The sequence below is a fragment of the Triplophysa rosa genome, linkage group LG6 (genome assembly GCF_024868665.1).
Source record: "Triplophysa rosa linkage group LG6, Trosa_1v2, whole genome shotgun sequence".
NCBI classification, from domain to species: domain Eukaryota; kingdom Metazoa; phylum Chordata; class Actinopteri; order Cypriniformes; family Nemacheilidae; genus Triplophysa; species Triplophysa rosa.
In genome coordinates, this window is record NC_079895.1 from 9,271,341 (window position 1) to 9,293,247 (window position 21,907).

The window sequence follows — 21,907 nt, forward strand, 5'->3', positions numbered from 1 at the left end:
GGTCATAGTAGGTCGTATACAATGCAAGGTAAGGGATTTTTCTCATGACATCATATACTCCCGTTCCATACCATTTTCACCTTTTTTATTTCGTTCTTTTTTTCAACATTTTTTATTTCACAAAATGTTGTGTATAATAACTTTCAGTTTTATTTCACTTTTGTTTAAGATCTTTTATTAGTTAATCATGCACATCATATGGTCAAAGTTCTTTTCTTTTTTGTCCTTTTGGAATTTGCTCAGACATGCTTGGTATGAATGGTTTTTACTTAGGAGGAAGTGCCAGAAAATGTTTATAAGCTTTTGAATTTTTTCCAGTTTTATTTGATAGCCTCTTTACATCATCTTGAAATCTATCATTTTAATTTCTTAAAAATTCTTGAATAATTTGACTTATTTCATGTCACGTGTTAAACCACAATCATAGCTGTCCAATGTCCATGCTGCCCGCTCTATAGATACAACAGGTGGTCAGTGTAAGTTGGGCAGGATCATTCCTGCTTCCGCATAGGGGTGGGCTGATGTTTGACCAGGGAAGCGTGTCCTGTCTATTAGGGTACCCCTGCACTGACCCCTGTCCATTCCTCCCCATTCCCTCAATAGTAGAGCGTCTTGTTGCCCCCAGCATGAGGTCCCAGCATCCCCTAGTTGTTATAGTGGGGGGCACACAGCAAGGGGCCTTTACAGCAAAAAATAGAGGGGCAGAATTAGCGGCTAAAATGGAGACTCAAATTTCCATATGCATGTCACTGACAAGTGTTGTACTGAAAAACCCGGTACCAATACGTGCACAAGGTGGCCCAATCCAAGAGGATGGGGGGAGAAAAGGGGGTGCCAGGCTTTAAAGGGGGATGCAATATTGTACTAATTCATGCAAGAGACTCTCTATCAAAGAAAAAGACATATGGTAATTAACGAGGGGTGAGGGGAAAAGAGAAATAAAGAGCAGGAAGAATGAGTTTGGGGGAGAGAGGGACTAAGATGCTGATTTTGACGGGTAAATGCTGTGTTGATGTCTTGATTAGCATATGTTGGATTGTCCAGGCTCAGTATTTAGTGGGAGAATTGAATGTGTGTGCTGCATAGATATGACTTTCTCCCCCCTATTTCCCCGGCCACCTTTTCAGATATCGTCCCCACTGAAACGCCCCCCAACCACCTTTCAATTTCTTTTCTTACCTCTTTTCTAAGTCCATTGCTTTTTCTGCCATATGTTTCTCAATGGTGTGTGAGTATATGATTGTAGGGGTTGTAGCAACGGCCAGACAGCAAGATTTTCATTTTTCTTTTTTGTAGATTTCTGTCTTGTCTAATAACAGACTATGTGATGTGCTGACACAAAAAAATATGAAATATCAACATGTTATGTTAACTCAACTCAATTTAGGTTAGCAATTTCAACATTTTTATCATCACTAGTCAAAGTTTAAAATAGAAAGTTCAAATTATATTACCTAAAAATTTAAGACAGCAGCATGTTTTGTGTAATATATAGATCAAAAGGTTGCTAAAGTTAAAAAAATACCGTTAGTGATAATGTACTTGAATTTTATTATAGATCCTGTAAAGCTTTGAAACAATGCAACTGTAAAAAGATATAAATAAAATTGAATTGAATACAACTAACGTTTTTAATAACCTATAGGTGCGTATTGGCACTGAAAACATAACACGTTTTAAAAGCTCCATTAAACCTAAATAATTTTAATTTTATTTTTTTGAGTGGATGCAGCATCATCTCAAATAAAAATGGCCGGAAACATGCCTAAACTTCTGCTGCTGCCCGCTCTTTGGGAATTACCCACTTTCGGGTTCTCCTCAACGTCATTACAGCGGTAAGCCAATAGAAAGCTTCAAAACAAATCTGTTTTTTCTTAGCAACGGCCAGTTACAACTTTAATTATTTTCTTTAAAAAAATTAGTAATTTTCTTAATATTTAGATTTTTCTGCACCCTCACATTCTAGCTTTTTAAAAAAGTATCTTGGCCTAATGTTTTTCTATGGCAACAAGCCACACATCAATGAAAAGCTCATTTATTCAGCTTTAAAAGAAAATTACCCTTATGACTGGTTTTGTGGTCCAGGGTCACATAAGAATGCAATCTTGTTTGTATGTTTTAGAACAATTTACTTTCGTGCTAGTGATGGTTAGGTTTAGGAATGAGGTTAAGGGAGGGGCTTTAGTACTGATTTTTCCAATAATCGTGTTTTTGTACAATTCACATCTTACAAATTTAGACGAATTAGCTACCTTGTAAAATAGTTACGATTTTCTTTGAGATCAAGGTTGAATATTCTGTAAATGAGAGAAACCGGTTTAAAAGGTTTAAAAGCATTTTCAATGTTTTTATATTAATAGCTTTAATGTTCATTAATTAAATTTTGTATGTCGTGGTGTGTGCACTTGCCTGCATCATTCTTCTCTCAGTGAGGAAAAGAATGTAGCCAATCACACTTTTCTCTGTGACTGAATAAGAGCAGAGCAGGTCACCCAGTGTGGTGCCTCTCATCTTTTGTGGGCTGGTTTGCCTGTGCCAGCTTTCTGCTGTCACATTAGTGCACGTCAAATACTCAAGCCACATGCAGATGTATTCTTAGACCTTTAGCTTTTTGGTTTACAAACAGGAAGTACTTTTTGGATTTTAAACCGCCTTGGTGTTTGGCTTAGTTTTATGGAAACCTATGTCAATAAAACAAAGAAACTTTGAGGCTTTGTGTGTTTGCTACAATGCATAAGTGGAAGAGAGATTGTAGGGGATGTTTTGCTAATTTTTTGGAGACCCTTGCCGGTGAATGTTTCTCGCTGTCTATATCAAACAGGAGTGTAGAACCAAATGTGTGTTTTAATGTGGCTATGTGTTTATCCTCCAGAGCCAGTGTGTCAGACGGCCAGCGTGAGTGGTCAGCCTGTTTCAGGTCAAAGTTTACGGTCATCAATGGTTGAGGTGGACGGCTCTCCATCTGGTTAGAACTTGGCCTCCAGGGGTCAGGGCCAAAGAGTGTCTGTAAGTGTTGAGCTGTTCCTCAAAAGTTACATTTGTGTGAGAGAGAACTGTGTCATGTATATGTGTGTGTGTGTTGTGCGAAGTGTAAGAGGCTCTTTGGTTACAGTGTTGTTGTATGACAAATTTAAGCCTATAGTTGTTCTGAATGCTCCAATCACACACAACAATACCTGTCAAGCCATCTCTCTCTCTTTCTTTGGCAGGTATATCCTTGGTCTTGCAGCTGCATGTAATGAATTGAATGAAAGCAGGCACTTGAGCAACTGTGCACCCGGTAAAAAGGTGAAAAAGCCTATAAATCTTTTCCATAGAGCTTCCATGATCATTGCGGTAGCATTGCCCAATTACGTCCTACTGAGTAATAAGATGAATGTGTGATCAGATGAATTTTGGCCGTTGAGGCCAGGCAAAATGCTCAACACACACTATAAATCAAGTCTTATAAATCAATTCTACTTTTTTTCTCAATTAACTCCTTCATCTAAGTAAAAATTTTGATGTAAAGATTTCAGAAAGATTTCATTCAGCACATATAAGCTTATATATTTAGCCACAGCTTTAGTAGTGAATGGAATTAATCATCAAACACTTCCCTGAAATGTCTTTAAAACTTAAAACATATAAACATTTAAGTGCATTTTGAATAATGTGTCACATTAACAGAACTAAATTAACTAATATATACTTTCAAATATTTGTAAAAAAAGTCAATCAAAGTGTGTGTAAATTTCTCTCTCTCTCTCTCTCTCTCTCTCTCTGGCTGTCACTGCAGCACAATGTAGGAGCATTAGTATGCTAATGAGGTGCGGGGCGACAGGTGGCCTGCTAGACAGCTCAATTAAGCAGCTCGTTAAAGGCCAAGCTAACGAAGCGGCCTGCACTGCGAGACTCAACAAACAATGTGACTGTGCCGGCTACAAATTGGTGAGTGTGCACGTGTGTGTACGGCCAAGAGGCAGTGAGGTGGTTGATGGTGTATGAGGAAAGTTTGTTTGGCGGTTAGCAAGGCTGTGTGATGACTGAAATGACTAATAAGGGCTGTGAAAATGTGAAAGAATAAGAAATCATAAATCCAGCCCCAACTTCTTTACAATTCAAAAGCGCTTACAGTTTGGCTAATTGAAATACCGAAAGTTTAAACAGAAGGTAAATAATATTTTAAACGACCATGACACTTAAAAATCCAATGAGTATCAAAGGATAATGGACGGAAGAAAGATATGCATTTATTACGTTTAAATGCATTATACATCTTATCAAAAATTGGCCTGATAAGCATTTATGATTCACAGAATGAAATAAAATAATTGTATCAGAGGATAATATAATATTTAGGGCTGTCTAACGATTAATCGCGATTAATCGCATCCAGAATAAAGTCTGTTTAAATAATGTATGTCTGTGTGCATATTAATTTTGTATTTATAAACACATACATGCACACAAACATGTATATATTTAGAAAATGTTTACATTTATTTATATTTACCAATAATTTAAATGATATGTAAATGTTTATTAATAATAATATTTTAATTTTTCTTAAATAAATGCGTATGTTTTTATAAATACAAAATTAATATGCACAGTACACAGACATACATTATGTAAACCCAAACTTTTATTCTGGATGCGATTAATCGTGATTAATCGTTTGACAGCCCTAACAATATTAAATGAACTGTTTTGGGCCACTATGGAAGCTGCCGCAGTTTCTTGTAGACAAGCATTGTTTATATTGTGCCAAGATAAAGTTGTAACAGACATTTTAATCAGTTTGTAACACTTAGCGTTTGAGCCTTATTATCCTGCGTGTGTTCACTGGTGCGTGAAACAGTAGCGTTTGGGTTCATAACCCGACCCTCCTGTCTCTCTGGCATAAAGGGATCATGAGCTCTAATGGTTCGGGGATCTGCCCAGCAAACGAGGTTAGGTATGGAGGAAGACAAAAACACAGGGGCTAAACAGAGACGCCCCATTCGCCGGCAAGCTGCTGCAAAGCTGTCCGACTCATGAATATGTTAATCCACATTTGCCCAAATAAGTACAGAGAGAGGGAGAGAGGGAAATAAACAACAGCACTCATTAATTAATAAGGACAATGTGTCTATAATGACAGTGTTGACACTGTTTGTGAACAAGTGATTGGGGCCTGAGAACAGGAGGTCAGTGGAACGAGAGGAAGTGAGACAGTGATGGGCGTTACTGTCAGACAGATTTTTTCCATCTTATAGGAGGGCAAAAAAGGTGATCATGGATGGACATTCCGTGTATAGTACAGACAGAATTGTGCCAAGGAAGAGAGACAAACAACAAGCAGGTTAGACAAGCAGACAGCGTGGAGGTCATGAAAGTGAACAGTGAATAAACAATGATATGGAAAGAGAGAAAGGATACTTCAAGGATATTCACAGAGTTATAAGAAACTTTATTAACGAACTTTAAATTAAGGAAGTTTGTAATTTCTGTGTACTAAGTAATATCAAGTTATACCAAATGGAACAGGAACACGTTTCCTCCTTATCTACCATTAGCAGAAAAATACACATAATTATTTGTCAATTCAAGGCAAATACATACATAATAAAGATTTTTGATATGAACTCTTTTTTTAAGAGTTCATCCAAACATGAACATTTTGTAATCACTCGCCAAAATGGTTTAAACCAACTAAATAACAAAAATGCATAACAATCTTTTTTTGGGGGTGAATAAATTTTACTGCCATTTACTACCCACATTTTTTATGCTGTTGTGTGATCCACAAGAACAAAAAACACTTCAAACACATCGTCTCCTTTTCTAAGATTGCTGATGTAACACATTCAGGCGTTTAAAGTAATGCAATAGGAACACAATTCCCCTTATCTGCTCTTAGTTGGAGTTACTATAACAAGAAAATTACATACACAACTATTTGCCAATTCACGACAAATACATGATAGTTAATTTAGTCAAGACTTGCTCTCCAAAATGGCTCAAACCAACAAAATGTCATTAAAATATTTTAATTTGTGGCTGAATCGTTTTTAATGCAATTTACACTTGTTCTGCTTTTGGGCTCTATGTGATCCACAAGAGCAAAAAATAGTTGCGTTCAAACATGCCGTCTCCTTTTCTGAAGTTGTTGATGTAACATATTTAGGCGTTTGAAATCAGGCATGAAAGACGGACAATGGAGCAATCTTTTCGACACAAATGCGGTGCCACACACATGGAGATCAGAGTAACTTTATGAAGTAATCTCTCGTTCTCACCCTCTTCTCTCTCACTATCGCTAAAGCCCCTCCCTCTCTCCCACCCCCTGTGTTATGACATAGTAATCTGTGTCTCTAGCTGCTTGACTGAATAGGCATATGAATAGCAGTTTTCTGCCTACATGAACCTATTGGAGGTGGATCAACCATATGCCCATGGACATGCACACTCAAAGACAAAGGCGGATACCAACAGGTCCTCTGTGACACAAAACGCCATGGGGTTGGGAGAGGCGGGCATGGAGGGAGTCTATAGGGGTGCATCTTAACCTGAGACGCACACACACGCATGCAAGTAAATATTCTCACACACCCCGCCGCATGCCACCCACGCAGCAATATGGAGATGCGACATTGATATGCAGAGTTTGTGAATATGATGCTTTTTGAAGTTGTTTTCTTGGGTGTGTAATGCATGTAAATGTGTAATGCATTTCACATGAGAAACCTTTATCTGAGATTGTAAAAATGTTAGTTACTTATGATGAGGGAGGGATAGAGAGAGATATTCAGTACTTTTTTTTGGAGGGGACCAATCTGTTGCAGCTCTGGATGAAGTCTTGTGATGGAGAGACAGTGTGTAAGCGACATATGTGACACAGAGGGACAATAGGATTACGGTCCTCTTCTCGTTATCCGTGCCTTTGGACAGCCGGATTATCATCCAGGGAATGAAGATCTCGGGCCTCTAAGCTTCAGCTCGGCCCAGTTCCTCGATTCTTGTGTGGGGTGGGAAAGCAGGGGTGAAGGGGGTCCCCTGGAGAGAGGGCCACTATTAGGATTTACATATTCATCAGAGATCAGAGCTATGTCCTCTTTCTCTCATTTTTCTCTGTTCTTTTAACTCTCTGTGCTCAACCACCCATTTTCTGTGTCTGAATTAGACAGGCCCTGTGTTTTCTTTCATATGACAGGCACCTTTGTATCTCTTCACATCTCTTAGTGTTTTACTCACCTTTCTAAACACAAATAAAATCTTTTCAGATTTATGTTTATGAAATCCGTGATAAATCTCATTTTGTTTAGAAAACACAGAGTTATAGTAAAGGAATGAGAATCTTGTGAAGAAAATACTGTAGCGAGGGGCAAGTGAAGTTCATCTCGGGTGAAAGGGTGAGACAACAGACGCGTCTAATGAAGGAATGCATGCAGAGATAGAAGGTAATGGAGACAATGGATGTACAGAGTATGAGAGTGAAAAAGAGAGATGGCAGTGCAGTGTCTGCTGTTGAACTCATGGTCATCTTAATTGATGAGGTCATCTCGAGGACTACCCCGAAAACAGCGTGTCCCCATGAGGTCGTCACCAGGTCATTCAAAAGTCAAAGTGCATCGGCACGGGCATCGCGGAGAGATGGTGTAAAATGTAACTTTCCTAAGACTTCTATAGTATACTTTTTTTTTCAAATGTAATAAAATGACAACCAATACAGCAGAAAATGTGATGCATTTCTTGCTTATTTTTATGTATTTATAATGTACATTTGTTGTGTTTCCAGAGAAGGTGGACTCCCCAGTTCAGTCTTTTTTCTCTTTGTGCTATACCTAAATACATTATGTTTTTTTTCCCTGCTGCCATCACATTTTGCTTGCTCATAAGGTACAATTTCTGACAAAGCTGCTTCGGATGTACAGTAAAACATGGTTTGATTTATTACAGACTTATATCAGAAAGGTGTGTTTGGTTTTCAAGCATGCACTGTTTAATAGATTTTTCTATTTCTCAGTTTTCTCAGTCGTGTTAATGTGCTTCATTGGCATAAAAAAATTGTACGTTTGCACTGCTGAAGCATTAGTATCTCCGGTGCATGCCAAAAAAGCACAAAATAAAAATCCCAAGCAACGTAACACAAATTGATAGGCAAAGTAATCAAATCAATAAACAAAAACAAAATAGACCGATATTAAATACCAAACAATTATCTCTCATACACTAACACACATGCAGTGTTTTGGAACTAGTTGTGTTCCTTTCATATGCTGTCAGTCAAATGTTCTCTGCTGGAATTGGTAGAGAGTAGGTGTGAAAGTAACCTGGCACCCAAACACAAATAGACTCGCTCAGCTACAACACACTCGGTAATTGCTGCCTATTAAGGTCTTCGCTTCTCTCTCACACCTCATTACAGACCTAAACACACACTGCCCCCTCATTACAGATTGCTTGCAAAATGCACGCAGACAAACACACACACACACACACGCACACGCACACACGCACACACGTACACACACATACAATTCCCTCATTCCCACCTGTCAGTTAAACACTCAACCTAGCCAGTGTGACTGCTGAGAGTTGGGTGTTAACTCGCTGATGACAGGATATGAGGTAGCGCTCTGTAACCCCATACCAATACATGCCAGTTGGATGACCTTCTGTAGCCGTGTGTGTGTTGGGGGAAATCATTAACAAGATGCAATAGTCAGGCTGGGACGTTGAACACCTTATAATAAAATTAGGCACTGACATAAAGAACAACACAATTAAAGCTGGCGTTATGTTTATCTTATATTATGTCTTGAGAGACTGTTGTGTGTTTAAATATGTAGTTTGTGGACACATCTTGTGTTACCATATCTGTTGTTTTTTTTTGACAAAAGTTGTCTGTCAGGGTTAGGGCATAGAAAATTTGATTGGTATGAAAGTACTTGTAAACCACATACAGTACGTCAAACAGTCAATGTGGATTTATCAACTTTTTGTAACTCCACAGTCTCCCTTTCTCTTTCCTGCAGCAGCTATTGTTCTTGTTTGATAACCAGCAGTGTTTCAAAGCCCCCTGTGCCCATCTGTACCTCCATATCTCCAGCTCCCATGTTTCTCTGCAGTGGGGTAACTTGCAGCCTTCAGCGTGGGGGGGGGTTGTTTATCGTAAAATGGTGCAATTCACTAGGGTATGACTCTTCTCTCGCTCTGCCTCTTTGTCAAGGTGAAAGGTGATTGAATGTGCCAAAAAGAGCAGATGGGATGGTGAGAGAAGACACTGAGGAAACAAAAAGTTGCTGAGAAGCAAACAACTAAATTTTAAATGTGACCGGGTATGTTTAAAGTTTATGAAACAATTTGTTGATGATTAATCGTATATATGGTATTTAGTTTAAATACTGTAAGTAATCCTTATTAGCAGATACTTTTATCCAAAGGCATGTACAGTACACTAAGAAAAGTAATCTAACCTGTACCCTGAGGTTCAGTGCTTTACTTAAAGACACCATGATGATAATTCATGGTTTACCTCAACTCTGATGTCCGGCCACGTGTACTCTATCAGTGATTTATATTGAGTTGATTTTTCAATTGTTTGTTATAATGTTTTGTATTTACACTTTAGATTTATAAAAACAAACATTTATGTTTATAAGAAATGTTTACTTTAATTTATGATGTTATTTTTATTATCATTTAACAAGCAGACAGACTGTAAAGAAGGCATTTGTTGAAGGCAAAATAACAGGTTTTGAGTTTAATACTTTAGAACCACATAAAGACTATTTAATTAGACCAAGAGGTAAACCTGCAAGTCTACATATTTAAAAGCTTGCATTCTTTCAATACTGTAAGTACAAATGCACATCTTAGTTTTTTTGCATGCGTTCCTGCTGACGTCAGTTTGCGCTCCCAATTTGCCGATCCTCTTCAAAGTACTTCAGATGACAGGAGACCCGCTCTTAAAAACACAAGCCTGAACTCTTCAGTTTAAGAGCCCTGCTGTTGCTCCCCGTGTGTGTTTCTAACTCAGGAAACTGACAGTTGGCCGTAAATTATTTGCCATTATTTTAAAAGCACTGCTCATTTGCATCAATTTGTAGGCGGGGAAAGTAGCGAGGGGTTTGTAACTATAGGTATGTATTGGTCGTGAGGGGGGTCATCTTAGGTGGTCAGCCTGGCCATTCTGTCACATTAGTATCCTGTCGTATTCCTTTCCCTGCATACTCCTCTCCACGCACACACCCTGTTCACAGAGCTCAGATGCCTCCCCGCTAATTAGCAACAAGTCAGAGCCGCCCACTTCTGTGGGGCAGTAAATATTCCCACACACTCGCACACTCGCACAGACATCTCTAACTCAGATACAAGGCCTTCGTTCCCTTTCCATTCTTTCCTCTCTTTCTTTTCTGATTTTTCTGACCTCCTCTTGTTTTGTCCCCACTTCTGCAGCCATCAATCATCCCATTGACCTATCGTGTAAGGGGAAACTCACCGACACGCCCCCTCCCTTCCTACAGGCCGTTATCTCATCCCATGCTAACTCTCCGATATATATATAAAATATATGTACATTCAAAAACACCAAATATGTTCCACCCCACTTTCTACCTCCGTTTCCTCCTGCTCCCCATTCTCCATCTCCTCCCTCGGTATTTATCTCTGTGGTTAGTGGTCAGTTTGAGGTTTTTAGCCGTGGACAGGACAGGGTCGTGAGGAGGTGTTAGGGGAATCAGGGAAGGGGGGATTAGATTTAGGGAACACTCTGGGTGGTACGGTAGCCCCTGCGGAGAGTACAATGCCGGCTGTGTCCCCGCGTGACACACACCCTTGTTTTACAACAGGGGAGGAGACACCTTGAATGCCCCAATGATGTGAACCACCCTGAGCCTATTCACAGTGACAAACGGCCATTGCCGGCCCCTGCGACAAACACATGCACAAACAGGCCTAAGCGGTCAGATGCATAAATGCATTTTTTACCTTCATAGATTATTATTTGTTAAACTGCCCTGGCAAAAGAACACTACTACTCACAATACAAACTACACACAATGAGAGACAGGTCGAGTAAATCACAGCAGCTGTACTTTAGATCTGCACCAGCACCTAGATTAAATTAATATGCACACTCAAAAGCAAGACAGATGGAAGAAAAGGCTTCTCTCTACCTTCCTCTTTTTCTCTCTTTCTTTTTCTCTCTGAAAGAACCTTCTTGGCTGGCTCTCAGTGAAGTTGAATTGGTGTGGCTTTAATTGAATCAACCAGCTCTTTTCTCGTGCCGCTCTTATGAGGCCGGAGCAGCCAAATGGCTTGATGACAACATAATGGCTAAAAGATTGAATGAGCGACGCTGCCACGGCATTCCTTTGCATCTGTAGAGTTACACAAACATTACAATACTTGCTAGTTAAAGTTAGTTAAAACACAAGAAAATAAATGTAAGTTATAATATATTCTGCATAGCACAATCCTTACAAATGATCATGTTATGGTTTATTTAGCAAAATAAGATTCATTTTAATGTATTACATTCCTTTTACATTTCCTTGTTTTTCAGATGCAAAACCACCGTTTGCATAGTGTATACAGTTTGTCAGCTACTATATATTAAATATGTGCACAGTATATTTTTAAACATAATTAAATAAATGAATCAAAAATTAATAAATGAATTCCATTAATTTGGCAACAGGCACCTGAGTAAAGTGTTTTCTTTAAATAATGTTGTTTTCATTATAGCAAGTAAGTAACCACAAGAAAACTGCTAACCAGACTGTCCTGCATTTCTGCTTCTTTCAAATTCTCCTCCGAAGTCTAGATTTCTTATCTGTTATCAGCGTGTATGTGAGATGGGTGAGGAAAAAAGAAAAATGGCTAACACAGACTGTCATAACAGCATTTCTTTCATTCTGTACTCAGTTTCCAGCAGAACATTCACAGGAAGTGCCGTCAGAACGGTTGGTACGAGGCTGGTGATCTCGACCTCTTTGAGAGTGAGTGATACAGAGGAAGGATGGAGAAATACATTCCTACTGAAGAATCCTAGAAGAGACAATGGAACAGTACGGAGACACTTGGGAAACAGAAGGGTGACACAGAGGGCAACTCTCACCCACAACAACTCTCATCCTTTGAAAACAAAACCCCAACCTGTTACTGCTTCAGCCTGTCTGTGGGAGGGGACGCTCGTAATAATGCTGCCAGCCCCCTCGTTAGACAGCATGGGTAAGTGCATGTGTGTGTGTGTTTGACCAGGAGTACAGAAGTACAGTACTTTTTTAATGTTCATACCTTTTTTGCTTTACCATTCCTACCTGACACAATACTCATATTCTATTAGAATATGAATGTTATTGCTTCGGGTAACAAAATATTACTTACAAGAAAATAGCATAAGCACAACATATTTAGCAAAAACAGTTTAATATTGAAGCAATAGGTATACTGTTCAAAATGGAAACAAAAATTCTTTGGACATTTTACGGTTGTCGATTTTTAGTGTGTGATGAATTACAATTGCAATTACTTGCAAAGAAATGACAATTTCTCACCGTAGTTTACAAAAGCTTTTTTAGTGTATTATATGTTCGGAATTGCCACGCTGGTGAGACATTTTGCCATCTAATGCAATAAAATCTCCACGCTTGTTTTATGGGGATTTTCGGAACTTTTCGATATCATTGTGAATTCTTCATATAAAAATTCTTAAAATTAAAATGTAGTTTATCAGAGTTCTTGTAAAATTTCCCAAACCCCTTTAATAGATCTAACGCTAACCTCAGTCATGTTCGTCATAGTGATGCCATAGAGGAACCATTTTTTGGACTTCAAGGTTCTTATAAGAATCATTTTATAGTCAAAAGAACCACAACAAAAAATGTCTTGTGAAACAGAAAGGTTCTTTGAATGTTAAAGGTTTTTATAGAATGATTCAGACAAAAATGATTCTACTATATGGCATTAGCATCTTTAATTTTAAGAATATTTCATAGTGTTTTATACTATACATTCATTTAATTAGTTTTCTTGATTAAAACAAAGTCATGGTACAATTATAATTCCATTCATGCTAAATCATCTCATTCTTAGGACACACACGGTCACACACCCCTCTTTTTCTCTTCTCCTCTTGCAGGATCCGGGGAGCAGATTGTGGTAACATTTGTAGCATTTGGCTGCAGCAAATCCCTCAGCTTTATCCTGAAAAGAAGAAGCCACCTCTAAAATAAAGGGGGCTCTCCTCCAGTGAAGGCCCTGGTCTTTCTCCTGCTCTCAGCCTGTGCACAGCAGTCTGCGTACCCCTCACCATTGCTTGCAAATCCCCCTTTATCCGCTGGCAGCCAGATGGGGTGGCAGGAATAATAGGCAGAGCCTGATGAGCACCATTCAATTTGTCCAGCCGTGTAAAGGAGCTTGTAAGCCGTTCCATTTGAGCAGGGTGTAATAGTAGCCAGGGGAGCAGAGGCTATGTTAAGACTTAATTACCTACTAATGGCTGTTGTAGGGACAAAAGACTTGTGTAGACCCCAACAACTTACACTCCTGTAATAGAGGAGAAAGACGTGGAGAATAAGGGAGTGCAAAGTGTGTGTGTGTGGGGGGGGTATGGTGTTTATTGAGATGTTGTGGTCAGAAATGTGTGATGTTCATACATTTAACATTTACATAAAGGTACATCTGTAAACAAACACATATTAAGAATGGAAAGAAAGAAAGAAAGAAAGAAAGAAAGAAAGAAAGAAAGAAAGAAAGAAAGAAAGAAAGAAAGAAAGAAAGAAAGAAAGAACAATGATTTGACTTTGCTGCATGCACTTTGATTTACTGTGGTATTTAAGCTCAGAAACCTATAAGAGTATATTTAGTTTTTTGTCTTTTTCTCCTTTCTTATTCTCTTTCTTTTTCAGTTGGAGGGAAGATTAGCAGGATTAAGACTGGCTCACATATGCTGCTCTTCACTATTGGCATTCAACACAACAGAGGCCCAAGTTGTGTGAGTAGAGTGAAAGTTTTCCTCTGATATTAAGGCCTTCCTATGCAGAACCAACACTGTTCAGAATCATTGTGTGGGAAAAACTGTTTTATAGGAAAAACGACAGAAAGTGTGGTTCAAGCAGAAGATCAGGATGGCTGTGGGTAGAGATGCATTTATGACCCCATACCACACAATATCCAATGGGGTACAAAAGTATAACATCGTGTCTACACCGGATGTGGTGCGTCGTGACATGATAAAAGACAATAGAACGCATTAGAACCTATTATAAATTTACATTTTGTCCATACTGTATGCGATGCGACGCGAAAAAAGCCATTGCCGTGTTGCGTTGCATCATGCCATCACGTCCAGTGTAAGACCACATTGGAAATCTTCAATTTTTCATGCCTGGAAGTAAACAAAGTAAAAAAATGTACAAAATAGTAAAAAGACAAAAAATTCAATAAGAGAAGTTATTAAGTTAAATATTTAAGTTAAATGTTTATTTAAGATATATTACTAAATATTTAAGAGAAGTTAAGTTAAATATTTTCAGTGTATGTGTGCATTAAGTCATGTTATCTAAACAACAATGTAAAGTCAATGTTAGCTAAACAACAATCTCCTTTGCACAAAATTGACGCATTACTAAGGAAAAATTGCATGATAAAACTTTGCTGTAGTTTTGCAACAGGTTTGCCCGTAACTTACTGTAGATTTAATTACTACTTAATACCACTTTCCTATTGGTACTGTTAGTACTGTTTGACTTTTAAGATTCAAAATGAGCAAGAAGAGACTGGCATTAGCACAGCAACACTGCAAAAAATCCCATTCTTCCAAAGCATTTTTGTCCTGTTTTCTTCTTAAATTACGATACATTTACATCCCAAGAAAGGTGACCTAAGATATTTAGTCTTGTTTTATGAAAGAAAATATAAGAACTAGGTAAGTTTATCTTTAAAACAAAATTGTAAATTAAATCTACAGTAAGGTACTGGCAAACCTGCAGCTAAGTTTTACAGTGTGGGCCAAACACAAATTATGAAATTCTTGTACATTTTTCTGTACAAAAACTTAATTTTCTATGCTGGTAATATTGAACATAAATTGTAATAATTAAAAAATAATGCAAAGATATTAAATAATAATGAAAGCAAATTACAAGTGTAGAACACAATTATATACAAATACATTTACCTATTTTTTCAGTCAAGTTTCCTACTTAGATGAGTGGAAAAGTAGAAAAGTGGCTTGAAATGATAGAGGATTATACAAAATACATTAAGCATGCTGTAACATTGATGCTAATACTTTTTAACAGGCAGGAAGAATTAACACAAAGAAAAGAGAGATGCTATTCCAACCTGCGAAACACAATTCTTTTGTTGTCTCTTGGGTTTACCACTGGACGTGTGATCCCAGTTGGATTCATTCAACTCTGCAGTTAACAGTGGTGACTAATTTAGCTCTTAGGGTTAACAGTTTTTACACATACACACCTCTGCCTACATCATTACTGGAATGCACACTCTCACACATCATTATCTCATAAAGGTAATGAGAGAAGAAAAGTCATGGCTTTGCCAACATTCAGAAATTAGCACTCAATCTCCTTCTATGCTTAACCACCAGGCTAACATTCATTCACCCAGAGGTGGCAAAAGCTCTTGTCTAACCTCTCACTCTTACTCTCAGCCAGGCCCTTGTTCAACAAGCTTTTAATGAAAATATTGCAGGGGCATAAAATGGAGCCAGTTCTAGATTTATGTCATTTATTTAATTCTCTGCACCTGAACTGTGAAGTTTGAACAAGCTGTAAAATGCTGTCTGGAAAAGCCTCACTGAGTTACTCTGAAGTTGCATGTGTATTAGCAAAAACTGAAAATGTAAATCTTTGATTTAGAAAGTTGTGCATTAGTGTTCATTTTATACATAATTACATATTCATTTAAATAATTCCATTTGCAACAGCTCAACAAAAATAATTTACTACAAGATGTGATTCATACAATAAATTATACATTTGAGCATGTCTGAGAGAGTAAAGATATTCTGTCATTGATTTCTATCTAAATCTAGAGGTAGTGAAGTCAGTTATGCATGCTCTTAATGAGCCTTAATTGGCAACATTCTCTGTGGACTACAGTTACCAAAGTTGGGATGGATGGAGGGCAGACCCTGTCTTTCTCTCTCTGTAATTGCTCCCAAGACAGTTGTCAGTCAATGTGTGGGTGCGTGTGAATTTGTGTGCATTCTTTCCCGGGTGACATTTCAGATAATTATATGCGCAAAGAATAAACTGCAGCTCTGACAATAGGGCCCTTTCTGTGCCCTCGTTTCTAATCCAGACAGTCGCGGCATATATTACCATTTTGGTACATTTAACAAGTGAGATTACCAGAATTCATAATGAAGGAACGAACTACAACTTTCCTTCGACGGCGCTGGTTTAAACCATCTCATTTGCATAAGCGTATTTAACGCGAGTAAACAAGCAAACAGACGGACTGACAGTGCGCACGGGGAAAACAACCAAACGACAAGAGTTCATAGATGCTTCAATGAAAATATGTTGGAGACATTGATCTCGTGATGTCTAGCCTAACTCATTGATGTTGCTTCAAATCTATACCTGTGGAGTCAGACTGAAAAACTGTTTCTCTCTCTCTCTCTCTCTCTCTCTCTCTCTCTCTCTCTCTCTCTCTCTCTCTCTCTCATAGCTTGGCTACATATCTGATATATATATATATATGTACTGTATGTACATTAGCCTATATATATATATTATATATATATATATATATATATATATATTTATATCGATATGTCTGCAACAGTGTCCAATTCATTTTCTTAATGAACGAAGCATAAAATTACTTCAAATAAGCGATCAGGATACACTCCTCCCCCCAAATAAGGACTTCTCTTTGTCCATATTGGCCTAATTGAAATGTTTCAGATCATAACCGTTAAAAACCATTTTGCACGCTTCGTTTATTAACGTTGTAAATGCGTTTAACGGCTGAAATCCGTCAGCTGTCAGGCGCCCGCACAGGTCACCGGGTTAAAACAATATGATCACATTCAAAACGATCTTTAACTGTCTAATCTGAATACAGCATGAAAATATTGCATCGGAATCCATCCATCCATTCACTCCCATTGACAAATAAAAATGGGATTGAAAGTTTATTTATTCATCCGTATTTTTATGATTTATTCATATAAATCATACGGCTACAAAATACAATTCTGAGGAATTTAGAATTATAATTTACGTGTTTAGCCTATTAATTACACCAAAGTTATGATAAAGTTAGATTTTAAATAAATTATTGCATAATTATTTACAATAATCACATAACATTTAAAAGGAACAAAGAAACAATTAAGTTTGTGGCTACGCAGTATAGGTTAACCATCATAAATTTTGTAGTTTAACGATAATAACGAAATTAGCCTACAAAGTTTTAGCAGCCTACGTTTTATAAGATTTGTTATAAAATGCTGTTTGTCTTTTTTGCATCCTCGACACGACACGCATTAGGCTACTTATGGTTGAAGCTGGATCGAACAGTTTGTTCAACCGACTCACTGTAATCTAAACCCCCGTGCAAGTCTGCGAGGATGCACCATATGCGAAGTGTGTCTAATGCATTTAATGAAGCCTCAATTTTTTTCAGAATGACATCAGGTTTTGGGACCCCCACCCACTGGAACTCATTGGTTCTTGACGGGCTGTCGGAAAAGCGTTGACATTGTCCCGGTGACTTGCCCCCGGGTGGCGCGGGGGAGGGATCTACTATAAAACACCCTTCGTCACTCTCGGGTGTGCCAAACACAGACAGTGCACGAGTGAACTGGAATATCGAGTGAATTCTGCAAAACCAGGCACCAGAACACCCTTGCACCTGCTACCGGTAAGTTTAAATTTATAGAAAATGTACGTATCAAAATGTATTACAATGACTTGAAAAAATGGGTATTGGTGTTAAATATAATATTGGATCATTTATAAAGACGCCTAAACTACATGCATTCAAATGTATGATGTGTTCAGTGTTTAGGTATATTCAAATAATAAAACCTGTATTGCTTTTTTCGCACTACCATGGCGAACTGTGCAAACAACAGTAACAATCTGTAGGCTATTGTATCAGAAACTTTATTGAAAACTTTGAAGTTGGCGAGTTATGTAAATCCCCATATTACTCTTTATGTTCTGCTCTATTGCTTTTAACTCGGGCTACCTTCTGGTTTTATATTTGTATTGGATGTGTTTTCATTGTAAATGTATATGTGGTTATAATTTATTTTTTTACATGTTCTTTTATAGGAATATTGATATCTAAGCTGAGAGCTCACTGAACATTATGGATTCCGACACGAGCCGAAGCAGACCTTCCTCTCCTGAAGGAGATGACCTTTTTCTGTCCGCAGTAAAGAAGTCCGTGGGTTTCTCAGGTGCCGTCTCCTCCACGCAGAGCGACTCTCCTCCGGAGTTACGTGGTGCAGATCTACGGAGCCTCTCCAGCGCAGATGAGGATGGAATGAGTCTGAAGATGCTGAGCAAAAAGGACCGCAAACTTCTCTCGGAACCCGAACTTCAGACCATGCGCCTCAAGATTAACAGCCGCGAGAGGAAGCGCATGCACGACCTCAACATTGCCATGGACGGTCTACGGGAGGTCATGCCCTACGCCCACGGGCCATCCGTGCGCAAACTCTCCAAAATAGCCACACTGCTGCTCGCGCGCAACTACATCCTCATGCTAAGCAACTCACTCGAGGAGATGAAACGACTTGTGAGCGAGATCTACGGCAGCGGGAGCGGGGCCCATCACGCCGGTTTCCACCCGTCCAGTTGTGGAAACCTTGCGCACGCAGCAGCTGCTCAGTTACCGGGTCACCCCGCTGCTGTCTCGCATACCTCTCACCCAGTGCACCATCCTCTGCTTCCACCAGCAGTCTCCACCGCCGCGACTCTTTCGGCCCCTGGTCTCTCCGCCGTAAGGTCGCATCACGGACTTCTCAAGGCACCGTCAGCTGGGCCACTTGGTACCGGTTTCCAACACTGGGGCGCGGGGATCCCGTGCCCCTGCAGCATGTGCCAGGTGCCTCCGCCTCACGTGTCCGGTATGAGCACCATCAGCATGCCACGACTAACTAGTGACTCAAAATGAACTACCGAACTCAAGAAGAGAGTTAAGAAGAACTTTGGAAAGAAACCCATAGCCTTTTATAAAAAACTGTTTCAACTATTTGTTTTGGAAAGCACGAGAGATCAGATATGAAGAGGAATGGATCAAAGCCACTAACATAGAATTTGCTAACACGTTAGAATAAAATTAGGGTTTATTATATACATGTGCATTTCTGTGTATGAACTTTGTGAAAATGGTATACTCTACTCTTTTAGAATTCAAAAACTTGGGACTGCTATTAACGAATGAACAATTAAATATACACATACAAAACAATGAATTTACAAATTATGTCTAAAGTAAATCTGGCCAATTTCTGCTGCAGTTAAGAGGGCTATATAGTTTAATGGAAATTTCTATTAGATGAGATTATACATTTGAAATTGTCCTATAACTTTGGAAACACATAATAGGACTGTACTGTGTAAATATGTAGATAGCGTTTGTACAGTTTGAGAGATTTTATATTACCTTTCACAGTTTGTTTGTTTGTTTGTATGTTTGTTTAGGGTCAGAATCCATTTGTCAATCGCTGTCTGACAGGAATTAATCTCTTTATTTCTTCCTCACTTTTCCTCTTTGTCTTCTGGTTATCTTTATTTGAGTTTCTCTTCACTCTTAACGTCACTGTTATTGCCGATGCGAAGAATGATAAACTTTTATTTTTTATAATAAAGTGCAAAATGATATTTATTTACTTATTTTGTTGGTATTTTCAAATTAATGTGCGTTGAATGTTTGAGTTCTAACTGTATAATAAATGTTCAAAATTATGCATTTTTTATTTGTTTCTGTTTGGTCAATTTACCCAAATGTTCTCAAACAAGAAAACTCACACACAAGCTATAAATAGTCCTATACAACAAATAGCGAAAACTAAAAAAGGGTGACTCATACAAACAACTAACTAAAACACGATTTAAACATATCATTTTGACAACCAATTTTTAATAATTTACCTTTTAGATTTATTTGACCTTTTGACTACCAACGGATGACATGAACCCTAAAATGTTTATTTAGAAAATAAAAAGTACACAAAATAAAAAGTACACGCATGCAGCAAAATAAATTAGACACAATTAACCAAATAATATGTATCTTACAACTATAGAAAGTGATCAAATGTTTAAATAACGAGATATTTTTGTGAAATGGATGGGTTTTTAAAACAATCGTTTAGTAGCTCGTTCCGAACAAACCGAGAGTGCTCAGACCAGCACTGTTTATATTTTGTACAATTAAACAAAGATGGTCTAAACGGGGAGAGGATTCAATAACTCAGTTATTGAGTTTATAGACAGTCCACAATCTTTAAATTAACAATTTTGTTCTCTCTAGTAACAAAAAATGATGTAATATAATTCAGAAGATGCTCAAACATTATTAAGACGAGTGCTTGATAATGCTTGATAATTTCTATAAATTCTAAATTAATTTTGTAATGAATCTTGTTACTTCAAATCATGACGTTCGTACTTCTACCGTACTTCTATATTTTTTCCTCATATTTAACGCACTAACCTGCTCTCCATTACTACAAACAATTTTTGCAGAAACCTGTACATTTAAAACTGAGGACATACCAGGCACCTAAAAAATTGAGGTGACAAAGACGGATGATAAATTGATGTATTGATTGCTTTTACCAACGCAATAAAAACGTGTACATCCAGCTTTAAATATCCGTCAACACTGTACATTTTTTAAATGCCAAAGTTTTTTCATTATTATAACCCGGCGACGTTGAATGACGTATAAGTAAATAAAAAATAAAAAACGAAAGTAAAAATTGTCAGCCTATTGAGAACAAGAGTGTTTAGGATTTGAGATATAAAGGTATCGCAATTATTCTTATTCTTATTTTGACATCTAAATGACATCGGGCTGTAAATATCGGCTTAACCTCACTGTGTTACCTGTGAACACCCTTACCTGTCAATGATCCAGGTTTGGATGCTTAGATTTGCTTATTAACCTTTATGAATCATATCCGCTAAATTCTGAAAAAAAACCTGAAAGGGGACATCGTTTATTAAGAATGCAGGAAACGCATCAGAATTCTCGCAGTAGCCTACAGAAAATATGCAGAAAAAGGAGCTGCGAGATGGAGGGAATAAAACAAGGAGTATTAGGTGGAATACATAACTAAACGCCGGCATCTGTATGGCAGATTGCTCTTTCTGTTGCAATGTTTTTCAAGGGATTTTTTGAGCCAGAACGATATGGACTGAAGCTGGCTTCTGAATATTCATATTAGCCACTTGTTTATTTGTTTGTTTTGTATAAATAAAGAGGGCCTTTTATGAATTTTATATGGAGAAAATTAACTGAGAGTGAAAATGACTGATAGGACAAGGAAATGATTTGTCAATTTATCAGAAGCATTTTAACCAGTCCCTGGCACAAACAAATAAGAACGTTTAAATAACGCCATAAAATCAATAAGGTGATAATTTTGTGGTGTTTCTGGTGTACATTAGAGGCAGTTTTAATAAACATAAATAAAGCTTATAAGAGTGTGACTTTAACTCTGATCAGAAATCGACTCCAATCGTGTGTGCACACTGCACCAACCTTTATATAGTTAGTGAAGTGACTTCGACCCCAGATTGAACACTATGAAAGCAAACAGCCTGCTGATGTCTTGTCTTCCTTCACTAACATCTGCTTGTTAGTAATCTTCAGCCGCCTCGCCCATTTGCTCCGCGTAAAATGCAATTACTGCGAAAGGTAATGAGAATTACAC

General features: G+C 38.0%; 1 protein-coding gene across 1 annotated transcript; it reads left to right on the forward strand.

Annotated features, from left to right (window-relative positions):
• Window positions 1-17,747: 17,747 nt before the first annotated feature.
• Window positions 17,748-19,919, forward strand: olig2 (oligodendrocyte lineage transcription factor 2). Its single transcript, XM_057336272.1, has 2 exons — window positions 17,748-17,874; window positions 18,291-19,919. Exon 2 carries the CDS (start codon window positions 18,328-18,330, stop codon window positions 19,135-19,137), a length of 810 nt encoding a protein of 269 aa, XP_057192255.1. The 5' UTR covers window positions 17,748-17,874; window positions 18,291-18,327; the 3' UTR covers window positions 19,138-19,919.
• The last annotated feature ends 1,988 nt before the right edge of the window (window positions 19,920-21,907 follow it).